This window comes from Petromyzon marinus, chromosome 37, assembly GCF_048934315.1.
Source record: "Petromyzon marinus isolate PM22_M1 ecotype Great Lakes invasive population chromosome 37, UKy_Petmar_22M1.pri1.0, whole genome shotgun sequence".
NCBI lineage: Eukaryota > Metazoa > Chordata > Hyperoartia > Petromyzontiformes > Petromyzontidae > Petromyzon > Petromyzon marinus.
The window spans coordinates 16,351,689-16,365,640 of NC_133703.1; the positions used below are offsets into that span (position 1 = coordinate 16,351,689).

At 52.2% G+C, this 13,952-nt stretch overlaps 1 protein-coding gene across 2 annotated transcripts in view; it reads right to left on the minus strand.

The window, feature by feature from the left end:
- Positions 1-13,952, minus strand: part of LOC116949690 (axin-1) — a 93,190-nt gene that overhangs the window by 17,706 nt on the left and 61,532 nt on the right. For both annotated transcript variants that reach the window (XM_076072336.1, XM_032967274.2), the window contains exons 6-9: positions 7,235-7,375; positions 2,395-2,996; positions 1,247-1,351; positions 208-510 (exon numbers count right to left, since the gene is read on the minus strand). In XM_076072336.1, the coding sequence (XP_075928451.1) occupies positions 208-510; positions 1,247-1,351; positions 2,395-2,996; positions 7,235-7,375 (1,151 nt within the window). The remainder of the gene's footprint in view (positions 1-207; positions 511-1,246; positions 1,352-2,394; positions 2,997-7,234; positions 7,376-13,952) is intronic.

Sequence of the window (13,952 nt, forward strand, 5' to 3'; positions counted from 1 at the left end):
CGTTCGGTTGGCCGGAACGCGCTAGCGCCACGCCGCGCCTCCCCAACCAACCACCCCCCCCCTCCTCCTCCCACATCGCTCGCCACCCCTCCCCCACCACCACCACCACAACACCACCAACACACGACCTTCCCCCACCGACAGCTTCAGCCTCTCTCCGTTTTCCCGGCCGCCCCCCGTGGATGATGAAGATAACGCGCCGCCCACCTCTGCTTGCCGGCATGTGTGCGCCCAGCGCGCCACTCCTCTTCCAGGCGCCGCTTGGCCTCCTCGAGCTGCACGGTGGTGTTGGGCGCTGGCAGAGGCGGCATGGCCGGGTCCTGCAGGAACGGGTGGGAGGGTTGCACGGCACGGCGCGCGTAGGGGGGGCCAGTGCCGTGACCGCCGGCGGCGCCGGCGCTGCCGGCGGCACCGCCGCCGCCGCAGCCGCCGCCGCCGCCACCCCACACGCGCTCCGACGAGCTCCCCCGTGACGTGTCGCACACAGGGGCCTTCTTCCCCACGACGACACTGCCCAGAGAAAGACGGGCGGGCGTGCGGTAGACCCCGGGGCAGCGAGAGAAGGAAACAGAACACGAGTAAATTAAGAGCGTTCGAATGTAGACTGCGATCTTCTCCACCCCTATTTGTCCCAGCCCGCTCTCTCTCCACCACATGGACTCTGCCCTCCTCCTTTGCTGCCACGACCCGCCGCTCGACCAGTGATGGCCGCTCTTTTAGCCACTACCCCTCCACCCAGAACCCTCTGGAAATTCATTCCCAGGCAACTCGACCTGGTCCCCCTGTATCTGTGCTTTCGCCTGTCTCCTAAAAACCTTCCTTGGCAACCGTGATTTTGCATCTCCCTACTTGCTTCCTCTCTCTTCCTTTCCTTCCCTGCGCTCCGGCACATCTGTATGTTTGTATCCATGTCGAACTCCTTTCGCACCGTACAAGGCTAACCGTGCTAATCGGAGGTGAGGGAGAAGGCCAGCAAACTAAACACAAAAAGCAGGAAATTATTTTTTTTATCTAGATTTAAAAGTTCATAGCTCCCAGTAGCTTCCTAATATCGCAAGGAAGAGCGTTCCAGACGGCCGCAGAAGGGCATCTGAAAGCGCGCGTTTGTTGCATCACGCGGGGGCATCATAAGTGCAAGGTTGGTGTTGCTGTCGTCTTTATTTTATCGAGGGCAAGTTGTGCGAGTCTCAAGCGGGCCGTGCTACCGCGGGGCTGACGTGGATGCACGGAGGCCTCGCGTGTGTACCTGTGCGGGGACTTGTGGTGTTTGCCACTCTCCCTTTCGCCCTCCATCATCCACTTCCAGATGAGCCGAGCACGGTCAGCCTCTTCCGCCGGAATGCCTTTGCCACTGCAGCACGGACGAGCGATTGCATTAACAGTGTCGTCGTCGTCGTCATCATTATCGCCATTGAATTAAGTCTCTGCTCATCATCATCATCACTGTTACCATCATCATCATCATCATCGTTGCATCTACCTGCCGCTTTCTGTTAATTAATCCTTTCTGTACATCATCGCCATTGTGAACATAATTATGGTCATTATCACCGTGTCTTATCTGCAAGCGGTATAGTATTAACGGTCTCTGGTCATGTGCATCAGCAATTCATTGCTACCTTTCGTTCAAGACGCTCTAAGTGTAGTCCAGAAACAATAGATGGCTTTGGGTGGACCCGCTTTATATTGAAGAGGCGGCCATGTGGCAACAGGGATTATGATAATCCATGATGAAAACGGCGCACTTTTCACCGCATTTATATTCCTGATTCATTGAGACAACAAATTAATTTGTTGAACCTCTCTGGAGCCGTGGCTGTCAAATCCAATACAAGATGCATCACTGTCATCATCATCATCATCGTCGTCGTCGTCATCAGACACCAACTTGCCTTCGTGCCAATGGCTGAGCAAGGTCAGACTGCCCAATACGAACATGAGACATCTGCAAAATCCTCCTATGGTGGAAGGTAGCTGGTGGCGAAGGTGGCTCATAATGGCCATGCGAGAGGCACTGCTTCAGTAGCTCCGGATTATTTCAGCAGCCCCTGATTAAAATGGGTCGTGAACTGATGGTCTTAACGGTCAGTGGTGGCAATGATGCTTTACTATGAAAGACACCAGCCTATCAACAGGGCAAACCACTGGTGACTTCCCACAAAGCGGTACTTACTTTTACCGACCCACAGAACAGCGACGATAATTGATTATGATGGATGACGATGACAGCTTTTAGCCAACCCCAGACCAGGATTTCAACTCGCGGTCTTCCGACTACGAGTCAAGCACAGCAGCCTCACCCGGGCCCAGACGTCGGCGAAACATCGATTCCTCGGGTACGCGTGCCAACCGAACATTTTGCGCGCAAAACCTCGGCGTTCGCAAGCGGCGTACCTGCCGTACGCGTCGGGCCCGCTCGTCCGCACGCCACCGTAGGGTTCCGCGGCGGTGCCGGCAAACGCGTACGGAGGCCTCGGGGGGGCGGCCGCGTCGCCCTCGGGCCCGTGGTGGTGCACGTGGTGATGGTGCACTTGCACGTGTGCCTTGTGACCCGGCCGTCCGCACCCGACCGCGGCCGGCGCCGCGAGAGACGTCGCCGGCGCCAGCTGTCCCTGCAGCGCCAGCTGCTGCTGCTGGTGCTGCTGCTGCTGCTGCTGCGGGCTCAGCGCCGGGAGGAGCGGCGTGCCGAACACGGACTGCAGCCGGGGCACGAGCCGGCGCTCGGGCGAACGGCCCCGGAGCGGCGAGCGCTGGCCGGGCGTGCCCATCACGCGTGACACGTGCTCGTCCAGGATCGACTCGGGGTCGTCCTCGGGGGCGACCGCCGTCACGGCCACCACCGCGTCCGCGCCGCCGCCGCCGCCGCCGCCGCCACCGACGCCACCGGCGCGCATGAGCAGCGCGAAGGGGTGCAGCTGGTGCGAGAGCGGAAGCAGCAGCTCCCGACCGCCGCAGCCACCCATCGCCGAGACGTCGGATGTCAGGCTCTCCTCCTCCTGCGCGTGGACAGAGGACGCGCTCAGTGTCAATGGGGAGTGCCGTACATGGGACATTTGAATCCACAAAGATCGCCCCCACCCCCCCCCTCCCCGTATGGCCGTACGGACAAGTGCTGCTATTTAGCGAGTACGTATTAAGGCTGGCTCAGTCAATGAAATGGTGATGCGGCCAGAAGCACGTCGAGCCTTCTGTCTCCCCAGTGCTGATGTTTACGTGACACCAGGTACGAATTTAAGGCCCAGGACCACTAATGTTTGCCGTGGCTGTTACATAACACATTGTACGGATCACTGCATCATCGCTCCCCACATTTACATATACATACCCACACACAGGCACTTCGTGTGTCACTGATTATACAGGGTGTCCCATGAGTCTGGAATCAAAGGGAAAAATAACTAATGCTTATTTTGTTATGTTTCTGCAGGCCCAAGATGTCTCCGCGTAAGGAACAACGAGTCCAGATAATTCTACTCATCGGAAATCGGAGACAGAGGGAGGACGCCGTTGTATTTAACAGGCTGCATCCAGACAGAGAGCCAACAACACAGAGCTGTCTTGGCAAACTTGTTGCAAAGTTTAGGGAAACGGGATCCACACGAGATCAACCACGCAGTGGACCTGATGCGAGGAGTTGTGCATCAGGAACAATGGTGGACACATTGGGCAGGTTCTGTGAATAAAGGCTTTACTATTGCCTTTTCTTGCATGATTTTTCCTACGATTCCAGACTTATGGGACCACCCTGTATATGCAACAATGTTATGGCTGATGCTGTGCATAGAATGCACTGCTCACTCCTAAAAGATGGAAAGCTCAATGAGAAGTTAGGGATTGATTCATGCTCATCATCTCTGCAGTGTCGATAAAATGAGTACCCCCACTGTCCCCAAGTCACCGGCGATCAGTCCGATGGCAACACTGCGCCGCCTCTATGGCAACGTGGAATTTCCACTATTGCCACGGGGGGTTACGACCCGGTCACGAGCGATACGCCAATGGGCTCATTTGCGCTCCGTTATGCTTCGACTTAAATTTCGATTTGAAGCTTTCGTGACTGCAAGGATTCACCTTCTTTGGTTCTTTCGGTAAAGTCACCACCACGTAGAATGAGAATAAAATAATAAAACAACACAATGCAATCCTCACGACGTTTCGGCCACAACGCAAACGGCCGCTTGCGCTGCGGCCCATGAGTCTGGAGGATTTTATCGTGTTATTTTATTTTTTTAATTTATTCTCATCCTACGTGGTGACTTTACCGAAAGAACCAAAGAAGATGCTTTGACTTGTTGTACAGACTGCGACGGCATCTCACATTGTGCGCACACGCTGCGCGCGAGACATTACGTCGGTCAACGTGCAGGCCCTCCTAGCGTAGCCCCGCAAGGCTGCTGCTCAGCATCCGGCAGCAGTGGAAATTCGTGCACCAGCAACGGCAGACTCAATTGGATGACCGTAATTGTTCTCGAAACAAACGAGTGCGCATTTTGTTGAACCCCCGGAGGAATGACGGGCAAAGTCAACCACTGGCCAGCGTTTGAAATCGCAACCGCCTGATTATTAAGCACGCTTGGTATTCGCACGCGGAGTTATCAAGAAGGCGCTATGACGACGATGCCTTGTAAGCAGTAAAATATCTCTGCCGAATGTGAAGCGAGTGGATGACTCCTGGCCTCGTTTCACCCAGCTGGTCATTGCTAAAATGACGATCGACAAACGCAACGAACCAAAGTGACCACGATAAGACCCCCGAAAAACAAATAAGCCAAGTTCCGCGATCCTCGCATTGCTATTTACCGCACATCGGCCATGTGCATAATACATTAATCTACAAAAAGCAACCCCCCCCCCCCCAGCCTCTCGCAGTGAATAAATAAAACGGGAGGTGAGTCACGCAGTCCTAGAGGCCAGCGTGGGGCTGGGGTCCCACTCATGTTGACAGGTGCACGCCGAGCGACGGGGCTTTTGAGTTCCCAGAGCCAAGCGCCAGCACGGGCGCCAAGCGCAGCCGCAAACGCACAGCGGGGCGGGCGGCGAAGAGCGGGAAACCACGCCGCTCCTTCTTTTTGTCTCCCGTCCTTTTTTGTGCGTGTTTTTGTTGTTGTTGTTGTTGTTTTCACCTCTCCCGCTCTCCCTCCACGCCCTGCGAGTGCGCGTCCCTCGGACAGGCAACGAGACCGTCTTTAATTATGCAGCGAAAGTTTGTTTCTGGAGCGAGGATCATCTCGCTCGCTCGCTCGCCGCGTCCCTCGACGGGGACGGTCCAATCAAAGCAGGGCTGCAAGGGAGAGGGCGGCGGGGAAGGCTTCGCTTTCAAGGCTCTCGGGGAGTCCGGCACGGCGCACCGTAATCTGCATAAGCCAGCGGGGTAAGGCCGAGACTTCGCCAGTGCGCCGGCGCTCCTCTCAGCCAGGGCCCTTTAAAAACCTATTTAAATGAGCACCCTTCGCTGGGCTTGAGAAGACATATCAAAGGGGCTCCCCCCCCGTTTTCCTTTCTCTCACTCGTTTTTTTTTCTTTAAGTCAGATTCCAACAGGAAAAAGACCATCTGGAAGCATAAAGCAAAAGAATTGTTTTATTATTATTATCATTATTAAAAGGCCATGTAAGATTTTTCCCTCCCCCCCCCCCTACTCCAGCTAATAAAAAAAAATCGCCACATTACGCTTATTAATAAGAATACGGCTCTGAGAATTGTATGACGCTGCCAATACAGCTTAGAAATGGTACAAATGATAACAACAAAACTCCGGACAAGACTAACTTTCAAAATCTTTCATGCTCTCGTGGGCTTTCATTTGCCTACAGTTTACACAAGTGCCTCTTCTCTCTCTCTCAGTTCGGCCTGCAAGGGCACTCTTCTCAAGTGGCTCGCAGCACACGTTCATTGCAAAGAGGCAAAAACGGTGTCTCGCTCGCTAACATTTCAACGCTCAAGTCGTCATATTTACGGCAAAAACATGTGCGGTAACCTAAAAGAGCTCGATGTAACGTTAGGGGAGCCACAAAACTTAACGTTTGCACCGACCCACAATTAAAACACAACGAGGAGCCCCAAGCATCACAACTTAGCGAGCTGTGCACTCCGCTAAAGCCAGACGTGAGCTCGCAATCAGCGGCGGCGCTGCTGCTGGTACCGACGGCCATCAGCAGTTGTGGGCTAGGGAGAGTGCAGCTCCGGATATTTCCGAGCACCTGACAGTTCTGGGGTGGCCGTGGACGGAAGCCCGACTGTGGTAGCAGCAGCGGCAGAGTACCAAACTGGTCCACTCACCGTCCCATTAGGACGTGGATGGGACATCGGTGTCAAGAAACCGCCGCTCTCCGGGCACCCTCATTAAAGTGTGCGCAGTGCTTTTTCGTCCGGAGGGGGAGAGGGATGGGCGGAGAGTTGGGGGGGGAGGATTGGGGCAGGGGGGGGGGGGAGTGGCTGGGGGGCGGGGGCGACTCAAGGTGAGGAGGTGCTCTCACAACGCCGCCGGGTTAAAAACGCGGCCGCCTGGCGGCAGATAAGGCCGAGGATACTTTCCCCCCCCCGCGGATAAACTCTGCCCGGACAATCGTTAAGGCAATCACGGGCGCCCGGAATACGGCCGAGGCTTAGCCGTCCCCAGTGGCTTAAGCGGTGTGCCATGGCGAATGGAGTAAATAAAGCGGGCGCTACAAGCAACGCTCGATGTGTTTTGCCGCAACAAAAAAAAAAAGTGAGCACCCAGGATACTTTTTGGCGACGCGCGTCGCACTCGGGAGCAGGTTCCCGCGTGGTGCACATCGGATTTGTCACGCGAGACGGGAAGTGACGGTGGCATTTATTAACGCTCTTCATAAGCCGGCAAAAAAAAAAAATTCCGCACATTTCGCTGTGAATAACGGGCTCGTTTGCAAAGACGAAAATAGAGTTTATATTTCGCGCGCGCGCACACACACACACACACACACGTGCGCATACAAAAATAAAACCCCTCCACATTGTGAAAACTGTCAACACCAAACATAAGTACATAAGTACAACTTTCCCGACAGCCAATTAAAGAAGTGCCAGTCGGGCTGGCATTCAATTCCCACGGCGGCTCGCGCAGCTGCGAAGAAGGACACGGCCACCGCATGGGGGGACGAGTCGTCTCGTCGTGACGGCCGGGAGAAGCCGCGCACACACACGCACACACGCACACACACGCGCGTGTGCGTGCGTGACACCGCTCGTCACACCGTGGCGCAGCAGACCCTCACCTCGCGCAGCCTCTGGAGCCGCTCCTCCAGGCCCTCCTGGGCGTCGCGCTCCCGCTTCACCAGCTCGAGGCGCGAGATCAGGTCGGCCGCAAACTTCTTCGGATCCACGGGTCCCATCTCCTTGGGCAGGCGACTCGTCCTCTGGCGGTGCATGCGGTGGAGGGGGAGGAAATAAGATAAAGACTGCGTTAAACGCCGGCATCAAACAAAGCCGCCGCCGTCGTCCTCGTCGTCTCCTCAGGGGGTTATAAATTGAAGAAGGAGAAGGAGAAGAAGAAGAAGACGAAGAAGACGAAGAAGAAGACGAAGAAGACGAAGAAGAAGAAGACCAAGAAGAAGACGAAGAAGAAGAAGAAGACGAAGAAGAAGAAGAAGAATAACAATGATCATAACGAATTAAAAAAACGATCGCGGGCACCAAACGACGAACCAATCGTCGACCTGCGGAGCATCCGTGTTCTCGCGTTCGTTTTCGAGCGACAGGTGCCGTTCACAAAGGCTCGCGGGGCCGCGGTGGCTGTGATGGCGGCGAGGAACCGGTTTCCGTCAGGCACCCACAGGGGAAGGAGGAGGAGGAGGAATCGCGAGCGGCGTGCTGCAATCGGCGCTTCCCCCGGCCACGCTTCTCGCTCGCCGGGGGAAGCGAGATTGAGACGCGCCTCGCAAAGCTTTCGCGTTTTTAATAGAGGCATAAATAAATAAAATAAACTGCGCGCGTAACCGGCACCAAAGTCGGTGGCAAGCTGTTCTCGTGCTCAGTATTTCCGAGCTCCCCGAGGTGAATCTACATTTGCTTGGGAAATGCAAACCAGTAAAAGGGAGCCGACCGCCCCGCTGGCTCTCATCTTTAGCGAGAGAGACGAAGGGATGAAGGTAGAAAGGAATTGGTAAACTACGCCACACGCCACACGAGCCCTGGGGGACATTCAAACGCGCGCAAAAAACCGCGTGAGTCGCACCGCCATAATAAGGGAGCCACCAGCAGAGCCGGCGCTCCGCCTGGGCAAAGCGCCGCCTTTTAAACGCGGACACCGCTCCTGGTGGTGGAATTAGATGAACTGCGCTTGAAAATGATTACTTCTACAAAAACCCCCCCCCCCACCACAAACAAACACCGGCACGGTAAATGATTCGCCGCTTTAATACAACGCGAATAAATATGCATGAGAAAGTTGCTTTTTTATTAGTTTTTGTCTCTTCCCCCACCCCCTGCTCATTAAGTTATTATCAAGCTACCTGCTGAAGATGTTAGGCGTACAGAAGTGTGCCCTCTGGCAAAAAAAAAAAAACACTTATCATAGTTCTCTAAAAAGTTCCTGCCCGGTGCCATGCAAGGAATTTACCCATTTCATAAGTTACCGCTCTCACTGATGAGGCTGCTGCATGAAAACTAAAAGAAACAAAAAAAAACCGAACCAAAAATTTCACCGGGCTCTCACCTGGCTCTACGTGATGTTAATTCACAAAAAAATAATCCCAACTAAATCCCCATTGTTCTTGAGAGGCTACGTCTGGAAGATTCACGCGATGGGTAACGGACCGCGCTGAGCTCGCTCGGTTGCTCTGCGCTTGTGAGCGAGCGGATGAGCGCACGGACGACGATCCTCCCTGGATGTCCCACGGACAGCGGACACCCTTGGATGACCCCCCTCCCTCCCACCCCCTCTCCGACCCCCGCATCCCCCTCCCCCCACTCGACATCCCCCCACCACCCCCGATGATGCACCAGCCGAATCCGACCGACTCTGCTGGGCGCAGCCTCTCCTACTTACAGACGCGGCCGGACACGACAACCCTCTCTGAACTCCCGCGATTTCAAAGCTACCACAGAGAACATCAAACAGACCCAAGGAGACAAACGCGAAAGATGCACGCTTGTGTTTGCGTGCGCACGTGCGTGTGTCTGTGTCCGTGTGTGTGTGTGTATATATATGCAGTGCATGGATATTTTACAGAGTAAACGAGTGTACACTCGAAAAGGTATACGCACACACTGAACCTTAACAGGCACACGTACACAAGCACACTGGCCACTAACAAACCCCACACAAACTTGCATGTCAAATTCACACGTATTACAAACTGCGCCCACCCATAGGTCGTACAAAAGACATCGACCGAACAGAGTTTTGGGGCAAGTGCTGTTTGCGAGCACCTATGAAAGCCGGCATGGTACAAGAGTTGTTTGGTGGCCAGCACCACACCCAACCGCCTTTGTCTCCTTAGTGGCGACGTTTACACACCAGCTACTCATTTTGAGGCTGAGCCAACCTAAGGGAAGCTCAGGACCCATAGGTCGTATGCACACGCACAAGCGCATACAAACGTGATGTGCAAAGCAACAGAGAGACGATTGAGAGGAGGGGTACCCTGGGTATATGACTGAAGGATTCACAGTGATGGAAAAAAGTATTTGATCCCCTGCTGATTTTGTACGTTTGCCCACTGACAAAGAAATGATCAGTCTATAATTTTAATGGTAGGTGTATTTGAACAGTGAGAGACGGAATAACAACAACCCCATCTCAATCAGAAAGATTTCTGGCTCCTAGGTGTCTTTTATACAGGTAACGAGCTGAGATTTGGAGCACACTCTTAAAGGGAGTGCTCCTAATATCAGAAGCAATCAATCAATCAGATTCCAAACTCTCCACCATGGCCAAGACCAAAGAGCTCTCCAAGGATGTCAGGGACAAGATTGTAGACCTACACAAGGCTGGAATGGGCTACAAGACCATTGCCAAGCAGCTTGGTGAGAAGGTGACAACAGTTGGTGCGATTATTCGCAAATGGAAGAAACACAAAAGAACTGCCAATCTCCCTCCGCCTGGGGCTCCATGCAAGATCTCACCTCGTGGAGTTGCAATGATCATGAGAACGGTGAGGAATCAGCCCAGAACTACACGGGAGGATCTTGTCAATGATCTCAAGGCAGCTGGGACCATCGTCACCAAGAAAACAATTGGTAACACACTACGCCGTGAAGGACTGAAATCTTGCAGCACCCGCAAGGTCCCCCTGCTCAAGAAAGCACATATACATGCCCGTCTGAAGTTTGCCAATGAACAACTGAATGATTCAGAGGACAACTGGGTGAAAGTGTTGTGGTCAGATGAGATCAAAATGGAGCTCTTTGGCATCACCTCAACTCGCCGTGTTTGGAGGAGGAGGAATGCTGCCTATGACCCCAAGAACACCATCCCCACCGTCAAACATGGAGGTGGAAACATTATGCTTTGGGGGTGTTTTTCTGCTAAGGGGACAGGACAACTTCACCGCATCAAAGGGACGATGCAGGGGCCATGTACCATCAAATCTTGGGTGAGAACCACCTTCCCTCAGCCAGGGCATTGAAAATGGGTCGTGGATGGGTATTCCAGCATGACAATGACCCAAAACACACGGCCAAGACAACAAAGGAGTGGCTCAAGAAGAAGCACATTAAGGTCCTGGAGTAGCCTAGCCAGTCTCCAGACCTTAATCCCATAGAAAATCTATGGAGGGAGCTGAAGGTTCGAGTTGCCAAACGTCAGCCTCGAAACCTTAATGACTTGGAGAAGATCTGCAAAGAGGAGTGGGACAAAATCCCTCCTGAGATGTGTGCAAACCTGGTGGCCAACTACAAGAAACGTCTGACCTCTGTGATTGCCAACAAGGGTTTTGCCACCAAGTACTAATTCATGTTTTGCATAGGGGTCAAATACTTATTTCCCTCATTAAAATGCAAATCAATTAATAACATTTTTGACATGCGTTTTTCTGGATTTTTGTTGTTGTTATTCTGTCTCTCACTGTTCAAATAAACCTACCATTAAAATTATAGACTGATCATTTCGTTGTCAGTGAGCAAACGTACAAAATCAGCAGGGGATCAAATACTTTTTTCCCCTCACTGTATCTACAAGTGAAATTTATTGCGTGGGTTGCTTCAATTGTTCGTCACGTGTATAAGCCAATACCCTAAAAAGGCCACGAGAAAAATAAAATCCTCGCTGAAGGGCATAAAAATAATATAAAAATAATAGCGGTAGAAAGTTGTTCCACTCATTACGAGGATAAAAATAATGGCCATACGTTTATGGGCTCCCGATTTCATTTAATTTACCGCAGATGACGTTTAATTAGTCCTAATTATCTGTGCAACGTATCACGTTCTGATGGCTTGATCCATGGTGCATCGCTTTCAAGTGCTCTCGCCGACAGAAAAGTGCTACGAAGCAGCCACAAAAGACGAAACGCACCGAGACGAACTAATGACAAAAGCCGAAAAAAAACCCAGAAAAATACGTAAACATAATACTAATCAAATGCTCAAATTAAAACAAAAAAACTACTCAAAACAAACCCCACAGCGAGCAGGGGTGGGGGTGGGGGGACAAATAAAACGGATCAATAAACAACTATGTACATTCATTTATAATAAAAAAAGATATATATACTTTATAAACAGATAATACAAATGTGTGCGCGTGGATGGGGGATGAAGGAGGTGTCGTTTGCAGTGGTTAGTGCACTGCACTACGAAGCCAGAGACGTGAATTCGGTTCCCTGTCGTGGACCAACATCAGTGGCACACTCACATCTGAACGTGCCTTGGTCCCACGGCGCCCAAATTGACCAGCGTGATGAAGTACGGTCAAACAAACCAACCAGGACCGACGATACATGACGGTGCCTTTGCCCGGCAGTGGATTGGCAAAGGGCTGTCAACTATTTTTTTTTTAACATACATATATAATTCCTACGAATAATTAATCACGTATTAATTTGAAATTACGATGATGAGGACCGATCGTACGGATTGCGCTAATCACCGTTGAACAAATACACGTCGGGCAGCGGTTCTAATCTCGGGGGGGGGGGGGGGGCGGGGGGGGGGGGGTTGGCGTACGTGGCCAATAAGGCAAAGAAAAAAAGGTTACAATCCCACCCCCCCCCCCCCCCCCCCGGTGGGCTACATGAAGGGGGAGCCATCGCAGCGAGCAAAGGAGGAACAGTGACTGAGCCCCCACAGATCACAGACGGCTGTACGGCGCTTTCTGTGTTAACACAGGGCACCTTATACTTCTGAGCCACCCCGGTGGGTTCAATGCGAGGCATGAGATGACTAAGATAAAACGGCAGGAACGGCAGCAGCAAAAAAAAACATAAAGAAGAGAAAAAAATCCCCCCGAAATGGGAGCCAGAGGCACTTTTTGAACCACGGGGCCTTTGAATAAAAATTAGTTCTGACACCAGATTAAGGTGGTTTGTTGTCATCCCCCGCCTCACCCCCCCCCCTTTCTTAAAACTCACAACAAGACCCACTCGGAGCATCTTTTCGGGCTTGTGAATTATTCCCTTTAATAAAAGTGATTTGTAGGGAGAGAGGCTTACATCGGTGGACTAATCTTTAACTCGGCACGATCCGCAACTACTTCTGATAGCGGAAACTCAGCTGGTTGCTGTTTTGATGGTTCTAAGAGAGACTTCAAACTATATTAATTTTCTTCTATTTCCAAGGCTGTTGGGACCGCCGACTGGTTAGGGTACATCGCGCAAGATGAGAAGCGTTCCTTTTCCCCCTTTTCCACACTCTCTCCCGCCTGTTCACCCTCCGCCTTGAAATTAAACTTCCCCCATTAATTACGATAACATTAACCCTAGCAGTGCTCGCAAGGCAAGTGGCGGGCTGGGTGGGGGAGGTGTTGCTGCACTTGTGACGGTCTGCTTTACAATGGGGCGAGCTTTATTCCCCATAAACCACATGCGCGTTTACCGTTTCAGTCCGCAGTTGCTTCCGAGGCTCGGGAGCTAATACAAAAAAATATATATAATAAATCAAAACATGCCACATCGTAATAAATGAAGAATCGAATACTTGCGATTGAGACGAAAAATTGAAAAACTGGGCCAGACTACGGGGCGTGATTGTGAGTGCAGCTCTTAGCAGGTTAAGGCGAGGAAATCAAGTTGTGGCCAGTAAGTGTGCAAACAGCGAGACTTGCCGCTTGTCTCATTCGCACCCAACATTAAAGGAATAAAAGGGGCATGAGAAAGAGCCAGTGGCCATTCCAGTACTCAGACGAGCAAGACATCTGTGAAATAAAATCCTCGGAACAGAATAAAAAAAAAATTGGAAGAGTGTGCCACACAACTTCATAAGCGGCCAGCAAACTGAAAGCAGTAATGATTGGGTTTTTTTCTTGGTCTTTTCAAAGATGGAATGAAACGTCAAAAAATGTCCTTCAGAATATATTTTTTCTAAACTTCTGGCCATCGCTTCCCTCCTCTTGGGCTTCTCTAAACGTAAATTGCTACGGCTACAAACCCAATGCGCGAAGCGTGCGCTGTAACATAAAGCCAAAAAGCCAGTGAGCGCCGCCCCCCCCCCTCCACCCCATCAGCTGGAGAACTTCAACAAACCATGTCAGCGGACCAATTACGCTTCTCCTGAGAAGAATATACTATTATGTAAAAACACACCAAACATAAACTGAATCGGGCTCATCTGTAAAAAAAACGTTACTTACAGAACTGATGAAGGGTGGTCAACGGAGAGGAAATTAGGCCCCCGTCTGGGCCCACCACGGTATGGGGGGGGGGGGCCTGAGTCTACGGGAAGGATTGCCACCGTTTAAGTTGGAGGGATGGCGCGCCGGGGCTATCTGCCCCGAGAGCTTCAAGACACCTTGGGCGCGCGCACGCCTATCAGCTCAGCGCAGACTGTGGCCGAGCT